The following is a 23,448-nucleotide window of genomic DNA, read 5'->3' as shown; positions in this document are numbered from 1 at the left end:
CATTTATTTGGATGGAGTTTTTCTTTACTTGAAACTCCTCATAGTGCCTAAAGATGGCAACACCTATCTACTGTGACAATACTACAAGGTAAAACACCAGTAGTAGCAGGTTTGCATACATTCAGCAATGTCAAGATGGATTTAGTTTATGGAAAAATAAAATGTATGGTGATAAAAGTGATAGTAAAATCTTTCAAATGTAAATTCATAAACAAATTGATAAGGTGTCAGAAGAACTTAAGCAACAGAGCTGAAAATAGACAGGAAGAAGAGAAAAATACCCAAGTAAAGCAATATACTAGAAACATGAGTGGATGGAATGACATTGCAATGCCAGGATGAAAGTATCCTCAGTGTGATTGTCTTAATACATGAAGCCTTTACAAAAGCAGTGCTTTAAAAAAAAAAAACACACAAAAGATATTCAGAAACCTTAATGACCCAAACCATCCTTCCTCTGTATGCCTTAATTTACATATGTAATGATTTCTACAAACATTAGGAAGAGATGTACAGCCTCAGTCAAAAGAAAAAACAAACAAAAAAAAACAAACAAGTTTTGCTCAAAATCAACAATTAAAATAGAAAACAGTGCAAAGATAAGGCATTCTAGCGGAGAAGAAAAATGTTAATGCTCATTTTGATAAGAGTACGTTGTGGTGTTGAGTAAAGCATAGGTATTTGACTACAGTGTCATACATGGGAATCACATGGTAAAATACCCTGTGAATAAATGGAGCTTGAAGCATGCACCTAGAGATCTCATCCAGATATTCCTGCTAGACGTAGACAGAAATATGTGGTCACCACTGCGGGCAGCTGTCACAGGGAGTCAATCCCACTGCCGGGCTAGGGCATTTGCCACACCGCGGTTTCACGGTGCTAGGGAGAACGGCTCCTAACACAGCCCTCAGCAGCAGATGACGTTAAGCAGCATTGAATCAATTAACATATACTTCTTTCTTCAGTACCCTGAACAATTAAAAGGTCTTAATTTCCTACTCTCATTATTATACTTTGGCTGTGACCAGATTGCACAAAACTTTCTACTTCTGGGCCCATGGCGGGATAAAGCTCTTACCTGCAAAACTGAGCATTTCCAGCAGCTTTGGCTATGCTGGAAATGCCTTTTTTTTTTTATGCTGCTATTCCATTGCTACCAGAATGGTATTACTTTTTGTTCTGCAAACAATAGCCATATTAATATAGATTGAAATGTTTCTCTGGATCCTCATGTGGTGTCTGATACAGCAGAGAAACAAAGTATGCAGTTCTTTGTTGAAAATGTGTGACATTTGTATTCCCTACTCAGGGACCACCAATTGATTCTGGGGTCTGTCCAAGAGTGCTCAAAATCCTTAGGACAAATTTGTGGTTGTGTTACAACTCAGTTCACAGACTGATGTATTTAATGCATTTTCTATTGCAGTTTCCCATAGGGAGGCAAGAAAAAACATTGCTTTGTGCAACAGAGAGTAACTCCTTCCATCATTAACAATCATAAATCATTAAACATTTTCTATTATTTGTGTTAGAACTAACTGCCATATGAGAAAATATCTACTTAAATGATGTAATTTAATTCTCTTAGCCTCCTCATCTGTGGTTTCTACCACAGAAACTGTATTTCTGCTTCTGCTTTGTTCTTTTTCTTCCAGTTTTCCATAATTAAAAGCTTTATAATAATTTCTAATTGTCTTAGTAATTTGTTTGCTTACACACACATACACCCCACCACTTTCCCCCAATAGATCTGCAATTCATTCCTTTAGACAAGGGAAACTATCTATTTTTATGTGCAGTATTCCAAGACGTCACTGTGTTACTACTTCTGTTAAGTAACACACACAGTTCCCACTTACTGAATACTTTTATTTTGAGACTTTGATGTGTACACACTATGTTCCACGGGGCATAGATGGAAAATGAGTCAATGCTCCAGACAGACGCATTCCTTTCTGTATGTAATACCGCTGTTTGAAATTCAAAACTTACTAGATTCTTCCAAGTGCTGTGTAATGAAGATTACAATAAATTAGCAAGATTTCTTGCATTTTCTATCACTGTCTGCTCTAGCAGGTGAAAAATTATCTGGTATCTTAGTATTTTCTGAAAAAAAAAGCCTCAAATAAACCCCCAAATCAACACTGCTTAGATTCACAGAGATGAGAGCGTCTGCTCAAGAGAAAATCCTGAATTAATCTACAACTGCATACCACTGCCATCTACTGAATGTAGAATATGCTGAATGTACTCAGGCATACCTTTCTGCTGTGAGAGCGGAGTTTACTAGGCTTCGCATTTACTCCATCTAACAGGAGCCCTTTCAATTCTCACAATACAAAGTGTACTCTAAAGCTTAAGGGTTACAAATAGAGTGCAATTAAGAATTCATAATGAATGACTTGGTCAATTTATCTTCTGCTTCTCCAAGAGTGGACATAAACAGTATTCTAATCTATTTGGATTTATTTGCTGTCCATAAAACCTTTGTTCGGTATTTCAACTTTATTTATAGAGAATATTTGGAATGCACATTGTGATATATGATTGTAGCTCATTAGTCAAGTCCCAAAATACTAGTTCTGCTCCCATGTCAAATAAATGCTTCCATACTTATTTACTTGTCCAGGTTTTACATGGTGCTTCTAAGGATGAAGTGACTGAATGTTTACTTTCCCTGATATTCATTCCAGTAATATTTTTTCTGATGTGAGCATGGCAAATAATACTCCTTTTAAATGCTGAGTAATTGATATATCCTCAAATTCTCCCAACTTTAGTTATGAATACAATATCTGGTGTTGCATATATAAAATTAAAAGTCTTTATTCTGTAACATTCATCAGGAACTTGAGCAATGAAGTGGGCTGAAGACCCTCAACCCCAAAGAGAAAGCCTAACAGGGTCTGCTTTCATTATGGCTAATAAAGTTTACCATCTCAGTCACCATTGGCAAGAGTACTACATTAAAAAAATCAGTGTCATTCTTAAATGTGCTAAAGATGGGCATAAAAGGAAGCACCAGCTTCTAACATTTCAGTCTGGCATTCAATCACAATTTCTATTTTTTTCCTCTCTTCCCTCTGCCAATCCATCACATTTAGTGCCAACCACTCATTCTTATCCCAGAGTCTCCACTCACCTATGTCTTATCTTACTTACCCTTGTAAGCCTTATCTACATCAGTTGCTCCCTTAAACCCAGGGAGATTAATATTCACAGGGCATTCACAAGGGAGTAACTGCAATCTATTTGGTTCTACCAGAATTGCAGTATTGCAAATACTGAACATTTTAAAAAATACACAAAGTATTGTACAAAGGGACTCCTAAAACTGACAATAAAACCAGATAAGAACACCTTCTACAAACCGTAGTAAAGTGAGAAAATGAACACATTAAAAAACATATAAAGAGCAAAGGCATACTGCTTTCCTAATTCAGAATGCCTTGGTTTTGTCTGTAGAACTGTATGTTTATATGTCCTCGTAACATGTTTGATGGATTGACATCTGTGCACTACAGTTTGGTGTAGATTTGAAGTATTTCAGATTTCTAGTTTTCCCCCCTTTGTTTGGAATGGAACTTTTTTTTTTTTTTTTTAAGATATCTAAAAATAGTCTTGAAATAGTTCGAAGTGCTGCCTTTTTATAGTGACCAGGGTCAAATTCCACTCTCACAGACGGCTGCATAGTCCCCCTCACTCATCAACACCCCATTAATATAATTGCAAGGGAATTATGGAAGGGGTTTTGGACTCAAATATTTTTCAACTGTATTGTTATTACAGAGACCTTCAGGTGGGTACCAAGAAAACAGATGACTAACTTTAGACACTTGATTTCAGTTGGATGTATAGCCTTTATTTGAGCAATGGGGCAGTAAGCTTTAGCAACAGTGTTATAAATAGTATGGAAGATTCTGTACATACTATAATATAATATAAATAGCAACTCAAAAAAGCAAGGCTAAATTGACTTGGAACTTTCTTCAAGAAGAAAGGAATATTTATTTATCTCTGCCAACTGATAAACAGGCAAGACAAGTCTTACATTAGCTAGGCACGTTCCAGTTCTTCAAAAAGGTTATGAACAAGATTCTGGGACGTGTTGCCTGAAATAGCAAATGGCTGGATTTAATAAATCCAATAGGTTCTAGCCATATGATTCTAAGTGTGAAATACGAGCTTTAATTCAACAAATAACTATCTCATTTATGTTCTATGTGCTATTATCCCCATTAGGTCATGGCATATGAGCACCTAAGAGGGAGGAATTTCTCCCGGAATCCCTACTCCCACCCCACGGAGTCCTTTTGTTTAAATGCTAAGTCTTACATAAAGACTATGCAAGTTTGTAAATATATGATGATGAGCCATGCAAAACACGCTCTTTTACCCTGAGAAGAAATACATTTGTTTGCTATAGTGTTTTATTGCTAACTCCCTCATTCCTTGTTTACTGCAAATCATTAAATGGAGTTAGTTTCTGAATTTAATTTATTTATTACTACAATACAAAGGAGTACATGGGATTAGAAACTAAATGTCTCAAGCTCCTTGCCACATTTCCAGCACAGGGTAAATCTGTAAGTACCATCCTACTGATTCAGCTAGTTTTTGTGAAAAGAATGGCCATTATCTAGCTCCTTTTTGGATGTTTCAGATTGTAAAACACTGCTGTTTTCATGAAAAGTAATTAAACTTTGGTGTACTTCATTAGACAGGTAACTTTAAAACAGCTCACTTTTTTCAAGTTTCTCTTTCCAAAATGCCAGAAGCACAATTGTGATGCTGCCTCAGAAGGCGTTATGTCCTCATTCGTATGAGAAACTGCACCTCATACTCCATTCTACAAAGGAAAATAAAAATTCTAAATTTTCCTCACCGCTGCAGTTTCCTCTCCCTTCATCTGTGGTGGAAAGTTAATGAAATTGAAGTTTGTCCTCTTTTTTAAGAAAGCGAGAACTTTAGTCCCATAATCCTTGTACCTCCCTATGGGATCTCACAGGACATAATGAAAGCAGAGTGCTCAGGTCAAAGCTCCTGTGCTGTTACAGCTAGTATCATGGCACTCTTGCCAACACAATCCCTCCCAAGCACAATCTGTGGGAAACCTGCCTTCTTTCATGCAAGTGAAGGGAGGTGAAGTGACACAAAGTCCTCTAAGACAAACTTTTGTCTCTAGTTTTTTTTGTGCTTCAGGTGAAATCAGTCCTTCACCAGAAACTGTCAGAAAATCAAAACAGTAAGAGGAAAAAAAGCAAATAGATACAAATTTTACTTGAGTTTGCTCTTTTTCATTTTATTATGCTGCTACTTGGGAAGGATAAAGAAATTCTTTCCTTTGTAACCCAACTTTCAAACTTGAACTTACAGGACCATCTTTGAGACACCACAACTGCTCATGTTGTCTCAGTTTCCCACTCCCTGTGATCCACATTACCGTTCCATACAAAAGTCAAAGCACCTGTGACGGTACAAGGGAGGAGGCTGGAAAACACATCCAGAAGTAAGAGAACAAAAGTAGGAGAAACAGGCATGGAAGCATTTGGTGTCCATCTTGTATCACTTGCAGCACCTGCACAGGATACAAGGCACAGGAGAAGTACACCTACTTATCATTCCTACCTTCACCCATACCTAGGTCAATTCTTCAGAAGCTATGGAAGAAAACCGAGTCCCTCCAGTAGTCTTAGCAGCAGAAAAGGTTGACTTGCAGTCATGGGAGTGTGATAAAGACCCGTTCACATCCACAGAAAGGACCCAGCCAGCCGCTGCCCCCACTCTTCCCTGCCCATGCCCTACTCTTGCCCAGCCATTGCACTTTGCCTTCTCCCCTCCCTGCGCTCCCCTTGGCCTCCTCGCCTTGGCTGGTCTCTGCCAAGCTGCAAGTGGGAACAGGGAGTGACAGGAATAGTTAGCAGCAATCGTTGCTATGAAGACAACTAATGGCATGAACAGTAATTCCAGGGAGGCCTTCCTACCTCAGCAGAGCAATGACTATTTACAGCCTGAAAGGGGTTGCCAGCCTCCAGTTCAACACTCTCTTAAGGGCAACAGATTATCCCTAGAGTTGGCTCCTCCGAGCCTGGGCACTGAACTGTGGGAAGGACATAACCTGAGGCTGGAGGGAGCTAACTCACTCGAGCTACAGAAGAAGCATTTAATCACGTCTTAAGTGTCAGGATAGATGGACAGGGGATGGGGAGGATAGTTTTGCCTGCTGTGAACTATTCAGGGTTTTCAACACTGGTAATATTATGTTCCTCCTCACACCCCCAGCTTTGATTTTTCTTTGCTTAACTCATCATTTGTGAAGGGAAAGTAATTGCTCACTAAGTACTCAGACACTGTACTTTCATTTATCAGAAAAAGAAATCACACCTTGTTGCTGGTTAAAAGACTGCAGTAATGGTATTATTATCATCATGAGCTTGGAAAGGCTGAACCTTGGCTGGCCAGGGGACGCAGGTGCGTGCCACCCTTGGATGCCCTCTACGGTGTGAATGCAGAAACCAACACCTAAAAATCGCCCTATCTAAATCAGAGTATTTCCTACAGTATCTTCAGAGCATGTCCAACAATACGATACTAAGTAATTTCTCTGTGCTCCATTCATTTACAATGTCATCAGTTACATGCTGTACCAATAGTCATTTTGTAGAATTTGTAGAAATATATGTCAGTCTGCAAATTGGCTGTAGATCTTTCCAAACATTTTTCTTTCTGTCACCTCTCTACCACTATTTCACTCTGTCAGTAGAACTATGTGAAGGTCCTTAGCCAGGTAATGGAAATGTATTTTCAATTGTACATGTGAAACCTTCTCCCAAAATCTTTCCCTTCTTCCTGAATGTAAGACTGTCAGTCAGTTCCAGGTAATTCAATTTTGGTTATAACTAAACAATCCTTTCAAGTTTTCAGCTGCCACTGTCTTTCTTCTGATAGTTTCCTCACTCCTGCAAAGCCTTCATGATTAAACATGTTTTTTTTTAATTGATAGAGAATTTTAAAATGCTAAAGGAAACGTGCAATAGTGTAACAATAAGAGAAAAAAAAGTTTTATTTCCTTTTATTCATAAAGGTAACAAACATCTCTTATATGTTCATTAAGGAAGAAAAAAATAAATTTTCGCTATAAAGTTATAAGGCTTTCAGAACTACAATTTCTCAAGGGGATATTTATAAGCTAATGTCTCTGAGTTGGGGCATAGGTCTGAGACTGTCAGAGTTGTAATCTGAGACTGCATTAAAAGTAGGAAAATACATGTACGTCTCAATGGATCTCTGAAATTGTCTGAACCTGGAGTTCCAATTTCCATGGTTAGAGTCACAGAAGCCATTGTTTGAATGTCAAATTTTGAAATAAAAACCAACAGCAACTAAGGAAATGCATTCTGCTTAAGAGTCTTAGCTTATGTCTACAGTAATAAAACACAAAGCAGTTGTGTACTTGCAGCTCTCTGGATTCCCGACTGGTACAAGAAATGATTCTAGGAGCTGTCGACTCTCAAGTAACACAGTTTTGAGGGCTGAAAGACACTGGAAGGAGAGTATGGCCTGATTCTGTTCTCCTTGATTTCAATAGAAGCAAAACCAGGTCCTCAATCTGTGTGTAATTCACATGATCTACTCAGCTAAACAATTAAGTCACAGCTCTGACATCTGATATTTATTTTAAGTTCTTTGAGCCAGATTCTCTTCTCTGAGCCAACCCTTTTTTCTATTCTGGAGGCACAAAGGCTATAACAACCGTGGATTTTCCCAGCTGGAGATTCTCCCAGCATGAATAAGTCTTTACCTGTCTGGAAGAAACGGTTTTCATGTTATTTCCTCCTCCTTTGCACCCTCTGAACCTTTGCCATCTTATGCGAAAGAGTAAGAGGCCTGGCTACAGCCCTCATTACCACGCTTCAAATATTCTTAGCCTGCATACCTGCCTCTTCAAATTAAAGCTATCTGGTTAATTTTAAATAATCCAGAGGCTATTGTAACTAAAGTGAAAACATAGTCTTCTATGATGCTCCTTCTGCAGTATTTCAGAAGACATACAATTGAGGATCTGTTCAAGGCACGTTACCAATGAGACATCTCAAAAGCTCTGAACCCTTAAACTATAGGTCACTCCTATCTGTGCAGGCCATGCTTAAGAATTTAATCATATTGCAAGGTCATCCTTAAAGAAAAGACCCTCAATCCAAGCAAGCCAACTTTTTAAATCCTCCTCTCCACCCCAAGAGAGCAGAGGCTGTGTTAAGGGGTACCCCGAAGACAGGTTCAACAGAAAAAAACACACAGTTTGAGTAGAGTGTTTGTCAACCATTGACTGACTGGGGAACCTTGTGTTTAATGGCTGTTCCTTTTACATTATTTTAGGTGAGGTACCCAATGAAAAGATCTTTAAATGAGACTAGTTTAATGGAGATGAAAAAATCAGGATGTAGTTTATCGCTGCTCTTATTTGAGTTTACTTTAGGCAATGTTCTAGTGTGGAACTGATCTGCTGGGAAATGTGAATCCTCACAGAGGGATTGCCCCGTAAGTATGCTGTGGGAAGCAGTGGAACAACGCTAAGACACTGTGAAGACAGCACCAACTACTCAATCTTCATCCACCACTTTGAATATGTTTACATTGTCAAGGAATTAGTCAAGGACCTGACTCCAGTCTCAAGATGAGATGCATTCGCATCCTAAACCCTTATGCCTGTGCTAGTGTTTCATTACCTAAAATCTGGAGGTCTCCAGAAGAGATAGTTCAAGTATATGCTGATACATAGCGTAGGCCCAAGCTCTTACCCAGCAGTCTGCAGTGGCCTGAGTGTCGCAAACAGATATTTTCACGTTACATTGTAGACTCTGCCTTGGACGGCTGAAGATGCATTGAGTTCAGAAGCAACTGGAAGCAGGAAGCAAGCAGGTCCACCAAATGGAAAAAAAAATAGGGGAGTAAGTATGGAAAGTATGTCTAGTCCAAGGAGAAACTAAACTTCTACTTGGGCATCCCACTTCTTTCATTGTACCCCCTTTAGCTACAATACAGTTGTGCCCCACTCCTAGGCAGAATCCTATTCTAAGGTGTGAGCTTCAATGAACACTTACAACGTTCACTAAATAGCTACCTACCACATTTGACTTCCAGACATGCACTGGGATATAATGGCCCAGCAAAGTAGGCTCACAGCTTCGTGTACCAAGATTTTTGGCCAAGGAAATGAGTCAACTTGGGAGGTAAACAACATCAAAGAGAGTAGCATTCAGAATGCAGTGGCCCCTTCTGATTCAATGCTTTCTAATCAGCCACTTTCCAATAATTCATTAAGACGAACAAAGAGGTTGAAACATTGGCTTCTCCTAGGGCTTCAGCCAACTGTAATGAAATTATACAGGATATATTTACAAGGTTGAATATCTTGAACTCAGCTATAATGATGTTTATTAGCAATTCTTCAATAGCTGCTCAGAAAGCATATTTGTATTAGTTAATCCTTGCCTGTGGAGAACTTTATATTTGTTTGGCAAAAGAACATTAAGAAGCATGGATTTCTTTTTTCTTCCCCTCTGCAAATCCCTGTTTCCATCAGAAAATGCTGTGGGATCAAGAAATAAGAGAAATGTAGTGTATACGATTACATTTCTGCTATTACTATTAGTGATCACTAGAAAACAGAACTGGAATAGATATAGATCAATATTATCATATTCTGACAAGTTTTACATTTGAAAAAGAAATGTAAAAAAGAATTTATCAACTATACTTTGCATTGTAACAGCACCATCTTGAACAGCACCATACTCATACAGATAAGCACTATGTGCATAATTCAAAAGCACCCTTTCTCTTCTTTTCTCTTCTGTCAGAGATGTGAACATGGAAAACACAGAAATACATACCTATTTTGAAAAGTAAAAGAAAAAATCTCAAAACAATTACGGAGCTGATGTATAAGTTTATGCAAAAGAGCTCTCTTTTTTTCTAAGAGATTCTAATAAACAGGTTAGGATATCCCTCAAGCAATTCAAATGGGAAAATGTATGGCATTATGAAACCCTCGCTATTTTGAATACTAAGCTGTGATTATGTACTTCACTCTTTCCAAGAGAAAAGATGTATTACAATACTAATTGTTCATTAAACTATAAAAGGGTAATTCACTGAAAATAATGAGACATGTAGGTAAGACTGGTCGAACTATTCAAGGCATTAATTTACTGAAGCTATCTTTTCCTATTTGTAATTTTTTTTCTGTAACAGATAACAATTTCCATTCATTCATCTATCAGCTATTTGAAATCACTAAACCATCAAGGCAGATATTTCAGCTGAACCCAGAGACTCCAAATTATGCCTGGAAAGTTATTGGAGAGCTTTTGACTGAAGGCAGAACCACTCTTAGAATGAGATATAGAGACTACACATTGATAAACATGAAGAGGAAATTCACTTCTTGCAATTCTGCAGCACTCTGTGCAAGTATTCTGTTTTAGCTATCATGGCTGCTAATAAATGTAGATTCTAGAATATTTGCATAAATTAAACACAAGAACAGCTGCAGTACATCAAAAGCAATATATGAACTAGTTGAATCATCTGAATGAAAGCTGATGACATGTGCTTAACTGCATACAGGCCAAACTCAGCACTGACAAACAGGCAAACTCTATCGGAGTGAAAGGCAATAGAATTGAGTTTGCCAGAGCTTAATTAGACCCTGCTCTTTTTGAAATATGAATAGGCTTCAGGTTGATTGCTGTGCAAATGGTAATGTTTAACTGTACTTTATATTTCCTGTGCTTATTTTAGAAATGTTTCTATTTCTTTCCGAATTAGAACAGATTCAGAACTATCATAACAGACTAATAATCTGTGGTTTCTCCCTTATAAGTACTTTATTCTAAACTGCTATCTTAAAGGTGTTCCCCGTGAACGTATGCCATGTTTATACTCAGGCTGAGGTCTTTTTACTCTATCACAGTTACATAAGCAGACATAAATGATAACTGGAATCAAAATATTGAGTGTTACATATAAACGCATCAAACGTGGTGAGCTATTTAGACATACTGATATTGGAGATCTTATCTTTGAGGATCATAAGCAGGTGTAAAATACATGCAAACCATACATTTCAGTGGGCCAAAATGTGCTGCACAGAAAGTTCTGGCCTTAAAAAAAAAGAAAACACTTTCCACACCCTGGGACTGAGCAAGTTTAATGTTTCTCTGTTTTTTAATACTGCTCTCGCTGTTCTAATATTCTGATATGCTGAGATGGAGAGTGTAACTGCAGAGAAAAGGAACTGCTACCCTCAATATTCAAGAGGTTTTCTATCTACTCTAAGGTAACACTTACCTTGTTAGTATTATTTAAACTCCAGATTTACTCCTCGTTTCACTCCTTGCTCTGACAGGAAAGGAATAGCTATCCCAGACAAAAGTAAAGGAGAAGCAAGGCTTTTCTGGAGGTGCTGCTCAGTTCTGGGTCAGTGGACTTCAGTATAAACGTGCAGTTTGGATCTGTTTTAAGGATTCTGAAAGCCCTGACTGCAGCTTAGATAAGGGATCCTCTATAGTCCCAAGCAGCTGAATCACATATGTACACACAGAGTGACTCCACCATGCAGGTGATATAGAGTTACCTTGTTCATGAGCAGCACATCTGGGTGTTGAATTTGTTGTACCTGTGCAGGTCTTTACCCACACCCACACAAATGATTTATTTTGTAGTAATCGCTTTTCTGAAAGTCTGAAAATTGCCTGACATATGAAAAAGCATCTTGTTACTGAATAAAGGGGGGAAATCTGTGTATGTTAACTTTACATGCAAACTTAGGATTTGATCATATAATAATGGGAAGCATAAATTGTATGGGGTATCTTGCTAAATTAGTACTGACCAACAGGTGCATTCAAACTTTAGGCCCACAGCATAAAATTAAAGTGATTAGCCTGCTCTAGATTGTCTTCTGACCCAGAAGATTTCTCCGGAGACCACAAGAAATCCTCATATTGGTATGTTTTGGCTGTAAGTCTTTGTCCACTGTGTAAAAGATGAGTTCTGAAAATATTTTTTCTCAATTTCCTAAATTAAAATTTCAGTGACAAAATAAAAGTCTCTCACGTGTTAGGCATGCTATGCCGTTAAACAGACAAGGAAGAAGTAATTACTCTGTCACGATTACAGTAATAACATCACAGCTATCTCCCCAGCTATTTTAATCCAATGGGATTTAAGGGTTTTACTAATTTAGTGCATATATCCAGTACTGCCACATACACTGAAGAGGACGGATTTCCTAACATTTCATTTCAAAGGTTCCTTCTGCTGAAACACACCACATAGAGCTTGATATCATAAACAGTAAGAATTAAGAAAAAAAGGTGTCTGACGGTTTTCCAGTAGGGTTTTATTTTGCTTTTCACCTTATCCTACAGGCTCAAGTAAAAAGGAGAACATAATTTAAGTAGCAAAGCCTTAATTAGATTTGTGCCATGTTACTCCTGAAGTTGTCCAAAATCTGCAAGGAGCATGACAATAGTTGCTTTACTGATGCAACTTTAAATGTTTTTCTTCACGACAAAGACACAGATTTCAAATCATGTCATACGAGAACATGTACTAAAATGCAATCTAACCAATTTACTTGAATTGACAAAGACCTAACAGACTTTAAAAAGAAAACTTACAAAAAAGTCTAAATATTCTTTGTATGCAAAGTTGTGCCTTTACCATAAGTGGGTTTTGTTTGATTACATAACCATTTTAGTTGTATTTCTAAAAACAAAATATTAGGATTAAAAAGTAGCCACAATTTGTAACTCCAAACAGTATTTTCCATTGGTGCTAAAGCCTGTATTAAACACATTTCCATGCACTGTTTTAGTAAAATCAGTGGAGCGTTGCACATCGACCTTTTTTTGCCCAACAGACATAATAAAACATAGGATAATATAAAAACGGCCACTGACTAATCAAATGCTTGGATCCTTCATGTGTTAAATCTTGTTTATATCCTAGAGATAAAGAGTTGCACCCTCAGTATGTAATCAATATTCAATCAATTCCCTCACTGGAGCAACTGTTTTCCAACTGACCAACATTAAAAATGCCCAAAACACAAATGAATAGCCTGTTGGACTTCCACTGAAGTAGTAACCTCTAATTCACAAGTGACAAAATGAAGCATTCATCCTTAAATTGAATAGAAAAGCCTAATAATCAACTGAGGCTAACACAGGAAATCAGCTGCACTTTTTCTAGCAAAATGTTTTCCATCATGTATCTTCTCCTGATTTCTAGTAATTTTGCAAGTTTCATTTTGACATATTTTCTTCACCAGAGTTAAGTTTCAGTTGTGGTCTCATGGGCAGGGAGTATATGCAATTGCTTAAGTGTCAAAACAAACAAAAAAAATGTCCCAGAGAACACATTTTTTCCAACTAAAAAAACGTATCTCCTTCCGTGTAACACTGCTCATGTACGCATACATTCACAAACCATTATATTCTTTTCTAACAGTCTGCTTTAATATTCTCCCTCATCATCGAAACCAAATGTAAGCAACAAATTAACAAAAAATATTATTTTTCAGTACATCAGCTGAATGCTTTTACTGAAAAAGACATTGACTATGGGTATTAAAGTGCACTAATTTGGCATGTTTTAAAACAAGTCTCACAAAACAGGATTTGCTCACCTTTTAATTATTTTTTTTTACTTTAGTGAAAAGTTACTAGATAAACACCAGTGAAAAATTTAATTCTCTAAAAAACAGGTAAGTATTAATAAGGGGGATATTTCTCCCTTCTACAAACTACTTTCAGGTCACTTGGAGAGATCTTCTTTAAGAATAAAACAATCCCAAAGCAGACATATACTTTAGACACGGAACCAGCCTCCCCTCTCTGCAGCCTTCCAGTGGCTTTTCTGCCGCTGGAATCAATGCTTCCTCGGCATTGATTATGAGGTTTTGCGTATAGCTTTGCACAGTTACCACAGTAACTACTACTATGCAGTGATTTTTATGCTGTTTTAAGCATTTTGGAAAATACAGTCTACATTTAGAAGCCACCTTTGTGATTTTCGAATCACGTGTAGGTCTGAAACACCACATCGTTCTCTCTCAAATTGCCCCCAAAACCCATTAATTAGAAGATGAGTGTGTGTGCCTATATATATGTATATATGTATAGTTACACTTCTCATCTTTTTAAATCTTTCTCCCTGTATACATACATATTTAAAAATCAAAGTCATCTCCAGACATGAAGCAGTGTATTTTCAAGGCTAAAGCCTATCTACCAAACAATACATGTATTGCAAAGCCTTACACCTGTGCATTACCATTCTCCCACCTCTCAGAGGCTTTCCCTAGCAGATTAACACCTGAAATAACAAACCAGTAAAACAGGGAGACCTGCCGTTCTTTCTTGACTGAAAAATCAAATCGTGTCTACAGCAAAGAAAAAAAATACAAAATATATCAACTCTTCAGTTTGCTCACAGGCTCCAAGCTAGACTAATTCAAAATGCATGCTATAGTTCCTGAGTTACAGACAGCTATGCACTTGGATCTACTTTGAAGTGAAACTTCTGTTTTATTTGTTATTCACTTCCCTGTGTATTGGAGGAGTCTTGGCGTACTTCAGGCCCAATCCTGGTGTAATTCAGTGAAAATTCTGACATTCACTTTTCTGGGGCTAGAACTGTACACATTAGTAATTGTGTCTCTTATGCTAAATACAAATTTTATAAAAATATGAAATAGAATAAAACAAAAACCAGAAGATCTCCTCATACTGAATAAAGAAAAAGTCACTGACTTTTTGTACGCAATAGCTCAACAATAAAAGCTTTTCCATATGCTGACATGCTATCTTGCTCCTGGCACAGCATACTGCATCTGAAATGTTTGCTGCCCGGCGTGCTGCGGTTCCACAAGGTTTCTCCCTTCACGTGCCAGGAGAGCGTGCAATGTCAGGTCAATACTGTAAGGTATCGAGCACCCTCGGTCTGCGCTGTGATTAATGAAGTAAGAGTAGAGCCCCTTGGAGAGCCAGTGTCATCACTTCATTTGAAGGACTACTCTGATGGACTTCATTGTATTTTAAACCTCCATGTATGCAACAACTATGTTTTGTCTGTGCTCACTCACTCGTCAGCTGTCAGGGTTGGTCCATGGGCTTGACATTCTCCACCATGATAAGGAAGATTTCTGGCTTATCCTAGATTTCAGATGCCTTCCGTGGCCTAGCTCTATTGCCTGGCAGTCAGGTTTGCCAAACACACAATATTGCTATTACAAGGCACAATACACCTAAAAACCCAAGCAGTCAAGAAATGCAGCAGCAGGGTTATAGGTCGTAAAGGCAACATATCCATGAAGGAGCTGGACACAGTGATAGATCCGAGCACTTGAATGGAACTGAAGATTGAAGGAACATGCATTCTCTGCAGCCTTTGGCACTTATTTGAATTAGAAACTAAGAAAGCTGGCACACAAACTAGGGGCACTGAGAACATGGACATTTTACAGTTTGGGGAACTAATACAAAGGTTAATACTTTCTGGAATGAAATGCTGGTGATAAATAACGGCTGACCTCAATGAAAGGCAGTGAAGTCAAGGCTCATTCCATTAAAAATAACAAAAATGGTGGAAAAAGCAAAATATGCTTACAAATACAATTACAAATATGCACTTGTCAGAATTAAACCTATCGGTGTGTGGAACTATATATTTATTACAGGAAACAGTAAGTAATGGGTCATTAAAAAGTGGCCAATATCAACTTGTTTATCAGAATTTATCAAGGAAATTTTGAGGATGGCTTTGAGATCAAAATACTATCAATATATTTAATGAGAAGTAATTCTTTCTCCTCACCTAAATGAAATACTATGTAACAAAAACCTATCCTGCCTACTTCTATTTTGGGGGTAGAACTGACACCTAATCTCGGTACAAGCAGAGATAATCGTTATTTCCACCGAACTCATTGGGACTGTTCATATTTCTGCATCATGGTGTGGTGACATCCTTGCAGACCCTCTGATCCTGCCTCAGTAACCACTGGCCTGGGCAGCATATTGTCCTGTGGCATCTATACCGCTTTCAGTACCCAAGCTAGTTGCACTCTCCCATGGAGCCTGCCATATAGATGTTCTGCTGAGAGGAATAATATCTGACGATTCATTCAGTTTGTTAATTTATGAGAATGTATTTTCTTTTAACTACTAGATCTTGAATATGCAGTTATAATTTATTTGCCTATCATGTCCGTCTCAATAAAAATAAAGAAAAATAAGTCCCTTTACCGTTTGGAATATGGATTATACTGAGCCTCTGAAAGCAGAATATATTTGCCTGGTTCTGTTCCAGAAAAGCCTACCCACCAACTTCATTGTAAAAATAATTTATTTAAAAACTTTGGATGTGGAATCAGGAATAATTACTATAAGCCAACAAAATTTATTTTGGTTTTTTAATGTAACAGTTCTTCTTCTTTTAAATCAATTTCATCCACTATTTTGCTAATTTCTGAGGTAATGTCTGTTTTGGTAAACGTGATTTTGGAGAATGTCATTTTTATTAACTCTCATCTTCTTTTAAGCCTCCTGAATGCCCAGCAATTCCTGTTAACACAATATACTAAAAAAAAAAAAAAACAAACTATTTTATTAATAGGAATAAGAATTGGACAAGACATAAGTATTACAAAGAACTCTGTGTTATGCCGTACCACACATTTTAATTTCCTAAAGACAAGGTTTACTTTTCTTAATGGTCTCCTTTTTTATTCCAGATCTGTAATTACATTCACTGAAGTAGTTCAGTATTAGGCACAGCAGGTCTTGCAGAATTAGGGCCTTCCAGCTGTAACTATCACTACACTTACAGATTTTTTAAGTGAGTAAAAAGAACAAAACTTTTCTTATGCCTTACATAAGGTTACATGTTTTTGATTCAACCGTAAACTAAAATAAACCTCAAACATATCTATAACCTCAAACGTATCTTTCAAATCTAAGTCATTATGAATAATGGCTAAATTAGCACCATGTCATGGGACAACTTACAGTTTTCTTCTGCTGATGTGTAAGAAATTTTGGCATAAAACTGAACTCTTAAGTTTAACCTCAAAGTTTAAATAGTTTGAGGGCCAAATTCTCTTCTCTGATATGTTATTCTAAATCTGAAGTAGATATGCTCAGGAGGCTAATTTGAACACACTGGTAAATTGAGAGCAATATTTATCTTCATTCCTTCATGCTTGAAAAATAACTAATCAAAATGTTTTAAAAAGTCTTGCTGGTCTCCCAGCACAAAGACAAATTTCAGCCCCCTACCCTTTGTAAGTTTAGATAGCTCATTTCTCCACTGTCGTAGAGAATACGTAAGGAAAGAACAGTTAATGCAGACTTTTTTATTTCCCAAGACTTCTTTAAATCTAATTACATGGAAGCTATTTTGGTTCTGCGGAAGGTGTTTGGATAAAGGTAACAAAGAAAATCTGAGAAGAATGATGAACTATTCTAGTTCCCTCAGCGTGACATTCAAAAATAATCTGATGCTGAATCCTCTCTTTGTGAAAATACATATTTGGGTTCTTCATAAAAAAAACTGACCACAGTTACACATCAGAAACAGAGGATAGTTATGAAAAAGATTGCCCTTTGAGGAGCTTTCATAACTAAGCTTAAAAACTTTATGAGACACTTCTAAGTGAAAAAAAAAAACCCCACACTCAAGCATAGAAACTTCATGGAAATCAGGCAAGTAAAGGATGTTGTGACAGAAAATTTAATCCCACTAGATATAATAATTCAAAGGAACAACTTGTATTTTTAGTGACATCCTACCAGAAATCCTAGCAAAAGATAAAGATTTCTTTTTGGTTAGTTGGAATACATTATTTCTTCTGAATATACTCTTCAGAGCAAGTGCTCACTCTCATTAATCAGGTCACCAAGAAAAACAGGGACAGATCTGTGTGAGATAAGTCTTTTGAACATGTAGGGATAAAAGAGATAAGAAGTTAAGACAGCTAAAGTGATGGTGAAACTGGTATCTTCATTGTATATGTGGGTGTCCTTCTGGGTCCTACAAGATACAGGATACAAATCTTCATATGGCCAAGAAGCACACGACATAGAATATATCCCTGATTATTAAGGGGAAAAAAAGACCTGAAGAGTCATTTTGAGGCAGGTCACAGCAGCTCACTGCTCCAACACGTCAGGGCCGGTTTGAGTGTCCATCCTATTTCAGTGCTGTCATGCCCCCTTTGCCCAGGACCTGCCCTTGAATCGCCTGCAAGCCACATCCAGATGGGGCATCACAGACCAACCACTCTTGCTTTTACTTCTTATTTATGTATCTATAAATGAGTGGTACCTGTAGGATGTCTGACAGTTCGTGTCTCACCTTTCTTTTTCCAGCTTCATTGAAGACACCCTATGATGCTGTGCTTTTCCGTTATGGCCTGAGCTAAATGAGGTCCCCATCGCAGTAAGGAGGAGGTCCCATCCCCTCTCAGCCCTCGCCCCTCGTCATGTGCTCCAGCCACTTGCCTTGGGCTGCTCCTAAAATTCACCCGGCAGCACACCAGGTCAGTTCTCTTCACTACGCAAACAGCTAACCAAGCCCCCAAAATGAAATAAAATAAAAGAAAGGTGTGCGTGGAGGTGCTGGTCAGTGAGTTGAATTAGCTCATCGTGTGCTTAGACTAAAGCTGGAACCAGTCCTGAGAGTGAGGGAAAGAGAGAAGGAGGGGAAGCACACTTCAGCCCTCCTGCTATTCAGTTCATTGATAACATGGAGTAGTATCCTCAGAAAAGAAAAGAAAAAAGAGAAAACACACAGAGATGATGCTTCTTGCATGCTCTGTTCTGTACACAGCACTGTTCTGGATGCTTTTTGTTTCAAACAAAAGAAGCAATTGGGCTGCTCAATTTTCTTTTAAATCAGACACCTGGGTCTGATTTTCAGCAGTAAGAGACAATCCAAATATATAACTCTGGTTTTAAATGCTTGGCTGAGTACTCAGTTGAATGTAACACCTTTCCTGACTGATGGGAAGATGAGCCATTCTCTTCAGCTCCTTCAGTACTCAGGTACTACCAGCCCGAGCAAAAAGCTGCTGTTAATGTGCTGGTGACAGGAGTTAGAAGAAAAGGGTTGATGACTTGTAAGAAAAGCTTTATCACAGTTCTCTGCCTCAAAAAACAAACACACACCATCACAACAGGTACTAATTTGTATCCTTGTTGTTTTGTTATAAAAAGTGGAATGAATAGGAAAACTTGACTATTATTTAAACTGTAGGTCTGCCCTTTCTAAGCTGGAGAGAAAGCTACCTTTGTGGCTGCCCGTAGGACACTGTACCTTCACCAGGGACAACTGGAGAACTTCTCTAAGGATGTTGAGCAGTTCCACTCCTTTTGTATCCAATATAGTTACTAAAACTAACAATTAATAGAAAACAAAGCCTTATTATGTATAATACTGATGAATTAAAGAAAATTCCCCTTCAAAGTTATATAAATATTATGAAATTTTTACGCTTTCTATTTTATAGCTCAATATGATTATTCAGTTAGGAGTAAACATCTCAAATGGGAGATACTGTTGTCCACAATAGACTTTTTCCTCAAGGCACCTGATACTAGTAACTATTGCTCTCAGGTTTATACTTTTCCATCTTTCATTCTCTTGAAAAGAAGACACATGTAAGGCTTCCTGTATTCTGCCTTGAAAAGACCTTTCTACATTTTTTTCCTGAAAAAGTGTACACTGAGGGTTTGCTAACAGCACCTAAAGAATTCAAGCCACAGTAAGTAATCACTCATGACCAGTCATGTTGACAACCAGCAGCATCTTCTCCCGTCGGCAAACAAATCTGTGGCAATCTGGTTTGGGCTGACTTTCCTTTTACTATCAGAGACTTAATGCTCTGAAAAAGCAAGAATATCTGGAAGTTCGCTGGGACACTACAACCTCTTACTGACGGACCGCTCAGTACTTGGGGCAGATCACACTCAGCAGAAGCTTCCAAGGCCAGAACATTAATTACTTTTTGCTTGATTTGTCTTTTTTTAGTCCAGTTTCCTTAGACCGCGCAGCGATCTCACTGTGCAAGTGCCTGCCCTACCAATCAGTTACTCACCTACTAACTTCTGAACTTGTCACCTAACTTCAAGATTTGCTGAAATGGGGTTTAATTTCCTTTAAAATAGACCACTGGACAGAGAAGAGCAACTCTACCAGTGTGACCTGGGGAGGGCTGCATCTCGACTTCACCTATTACCAGCCATCAGCCACAAGGGCACTCTCCAGGGACACAAATCCCTAAGAAACCAAACTTCCCTAGTTCCCCTCATTTGGTTTCTCTCCAGTAGGGTCTCTGGCGGGCAGCAAGAGAAAAATGTTAGTGGGCTACAGCCAAGAGACAGTCACTATAATCTCCTTCTTGCTGAGTTGCACCATCCTAACTAACCCACAAAAACTCCTCAGGCAGCTCCACTCCAGTAGGAAATGTTTTGCATGGCTCTGCATCAAAACTAGCTGCGGCAGAGGTGACCCGCTGCCCGGTCTCCTGGCCAAGCAGAGTCTGTGAACATCACTAGGCAGTTGTGCTTGGCCCTGAACCGCCCCTGCTTGTCACGGTCAGGCCTGACCCGTGCCAGCGCTGGAGAGATGGCTCCCTGCCCCAGCCTGAGCATCCTCCGGAAGGTGAAACAAGCCCCCATGCCCAGCACAGCCCGGATCTGCCGCACCTGCCCCAGCAAACCTACAAAAATGCATCACACGGGAACCAGTCAAGTTGAAGAGGAATTTTAAAGGAGTAAGTCCAGACATCTGTCTCTCAGATCAGTCATTTCTCCTCTTCATGCAAATCAGAGGAGCAGTCCTAAGTCTGGGGAGAAACGGGGCTTCCTCAGAGCTGGCTGCGCTGTAACACAGGGAAGTTGGGAGGCTTGCTCAGAGGGGCTGTAGATCAACGGTGGCTACAGCTGACCTCCCAGCAGAAGGTGCTGAAGTGTGAGTGACCCTCTCCTCCCTTGTGTCCCGGATACCCCACATACCTGAACTCCTGCCGGGGAGCAGGGCCGGGGCATCACGCTGCTGCCCCTCCACGTTCCCCTGCGATGCCAGGTCCCGCACGGGAGCGGGGCTAGGCTGCGTTGCGCACAGCGGGGCTCGATCCCAGCAAAGGCAGAAACCGCCCCGGGGACTGCCTCCTCGGACATGGGGAGAGCACCCCCCCGCTTCGCTTTCCGCTCGCCCCCTCCCGCCTGCAGCGGGCTGCCCCGGCGGAGACGCCGTCGGGCTTGGCCGCTGGAGAGGCAGCAGGGACGGGACCCGGAGGGGGCTGCATCCCCGGGCTCCCTGCGCGGGACAGCGCGGTGGCTCTTACCTCCGTGGCGGGCAGCGGCGAAGAGCCGGGGCGGCGGCGGGGCGGCGGCGACGGCCGGGGGCGGCCGGGGGGCGGCGGCGGCGGCGATGGCGCGGGGGTCGGGCGGCGGGGCGCCGCCGCCGCTGTACCGCCGGGAGATCACCCGGTCCCGCCGCGGCGGGCGGGGCGGCAGAGGGCGGCCGCCGTCGCCCAGGGCTTGGAGGAGGAGGTCGAGGAGCGCCCCCCGCTCTGCTCCGGCGGCGGGCACGTCCCTGCCCTCGGCGCCCGGCGGCGACGGGGCCGAGGCCAGCAGCAGGAGCACGATGGCGGGCAGCGCCTGGCGTTTCTTCGCCCCTCGCATCTCTGCGGCGCTGGGAGGAGGCAGAGAGCGAAGGCGGTCAGCGCCAGGCCCGGCCCGCACCCCGCCCGCCCGCCCCCCATGCCGCGCCCGGGGGCGCGCCCGGGGGCACCCCCGCGGGCGCGGAGGCGGTGCGCGCCCGTCCGCAGGTCCCGCGCGCCAGTCCGCAGGTCCCGCACGCCCGGGTCGGGCTTTGCCCCGCGGAGCGCCGGCGCAGGCGGCGCAGTGCGGAGACCCGACGGGCCGGCAGCGGCTCGCCCCGCCGCGCCTCTCCGCCAGCCCCCGAGCAGCCCCGCCGCGCTCGCCCGGCTCCCCGGAGGGCGCATTTATAGACGCGGATTAGGGGAAGGGTATTACCCCCGCCGCACATATTTGCGGTGCAGGGCTTGGCGGGGGATTTGCTCGGCTCCCCTCGCCCCCGGCGTTCCCGCGCCTGCGGTTGCCTCCTTCCTCCGCCGGCGGAGCGGGGCGGCGGGGGAGCCCCCGCGGGCCAGCCGGGCCGGGCAGTGCCGCACGGCGGTTTTCGGGCGAGAGCGTGCGGACGGGCAACTGGACGGAGTTCAGTTAGGGGCGAGTTACATCGGGAACTGCTGCAAATCGGGGTGTAAAGGGCAAAAACAATTACAACAGGCTGAAGCTTCGCGAGCAGTGCTTAATGCCCCTAAGTAAGCTATTCTAATTATAGCAAACGGTTAGGATTAAGGGAAAGGGAGGAAAACTCTGTTATTTACAAACTGTTTTATACTTGGCCTCCCTTGCAAATCCTCTTGGGCGAAAGAGTTTATCGGAGCCGCAAGGGAGCCGGCTCTCCCCGACGGCTCCGGGCTCTCCCTCCCTCCCTCCGCCGCCGCCGGGGCGCACGGCGAACCCGGGGAGTAACTGGGGAACGACTCGGACTTCGCTGCAGGGGCAGCGACACCCCCTCGCTCCACGCCAAAGGCCCCCTACGGAGAGCCGGCGGGCGGCTGCTTACCTTCAAGCGGAGGCAAGTCTCGCGGAGTGCGTGCGGGCTGGGGAGAGCCCGTGTCCCCGCGGAGGCTCCGCCGGGCGCGGAGCGGGGCGGTCGGTGCTGCGCCCGGAGAGGGGGGATGCGCCCTCCAGGGCCATGCGCTTCTCTTATATAGTCCGCACCGGCGTCTTCATTTGAGTACTATCGACTTTAGGTGGGTGGCAGTCGATGGAGACACCTCTGGTAATCACTCTTGGGCTCAGAGAAGGTCTTTTCTGACAAACTTCCTCCTCCCCGTTTGTCCCCCGGTGGATGGCAACTGAAAGCTGCGTTTGAAGTGGCTCTGATCTATTTGTGAAATTAGATTTCCCTGAAGATTGGGAAACGCTTACTAATAAAGCTGCCGGCTCAAGAGATTAAAATGTGCTTTAACTTAGCGGGATTCCCTTGGGAATACAGCAGGAGTACTATTTTTTTCCCCCTTTTCTTATTGAACAAAGAAGCCGTGAGCGAAGTCTGAAGTGTGTATAAATTTGGTTCTGTTTTGATGGCAAGGAAAGTGGTAGACTCTCTTTGGCGGGTGAGCTCACAAACTAGGGACCTTTTAAAAGTTTGTTTCGCCAAAACAGCTTTTTTAATTTTTGACAATGAGACTTAATGAAAAGCTAGCAAAAAAGGTACTGACCTAATGAAACCATTAATCCCACAGGTTGAAAAACTTGTCTCCCAGAGCCATAAATA

The 23,448-nt window shown here is 41.3% G+C and overlaps 1 protein-coding gene across 1 annotated transcript in view; it reads right to left on the bottom strand.

Annotated features, from left to right (window-relative positions):
• The window catches only part of ALKAL1 (ALK and LTK ligand 1), a 39,561-nt gene extending 16,761 nt beyond the window's left edge, over nt 1–22,800 (bottom strand). The window contains exons 1-2 of the mRNA XM_076332216.1: nt 22,732–22,800; nt 21,422–21,771 (exon numbers count right to left, since the gene is read on the bottom strand). Of these exons, the coding sequence (XP_076188331.1) occupies nt 21,422–21,761 (340 nt within the window). The 5' untranslated portion in view covers nt 21,762–21,771; nt 22,732–22,800. The remainder of the gene's footprint in view (nt 1–21,421; nt 21,772–22,731) is intronic.
• Nucleotides 22,801–23,448: the final 648 nt, after the last annotated feature.

The sequence above is a fragment of the Aptenodytes patagonicus genome, chromosome 2 (assembly GCF_965638725.1).
Source record: "Aptenodytes patagonicus chromosome 2, bAptPat1.pri.cur, whole genome shotgun sequence".
NCBI classification, from domain to species: Eukaryota; Metazoa; Chordata; class Aves; order Sphenisciformes; family Spheniscidae; genus Aptenodytes; species Aptenodytes patagonicus.
The sequence above is the reverse complement of the archived record's forward strand: the minus strand, read 5'-3'. Positions and strand labels throughout refer to the sequence as shown.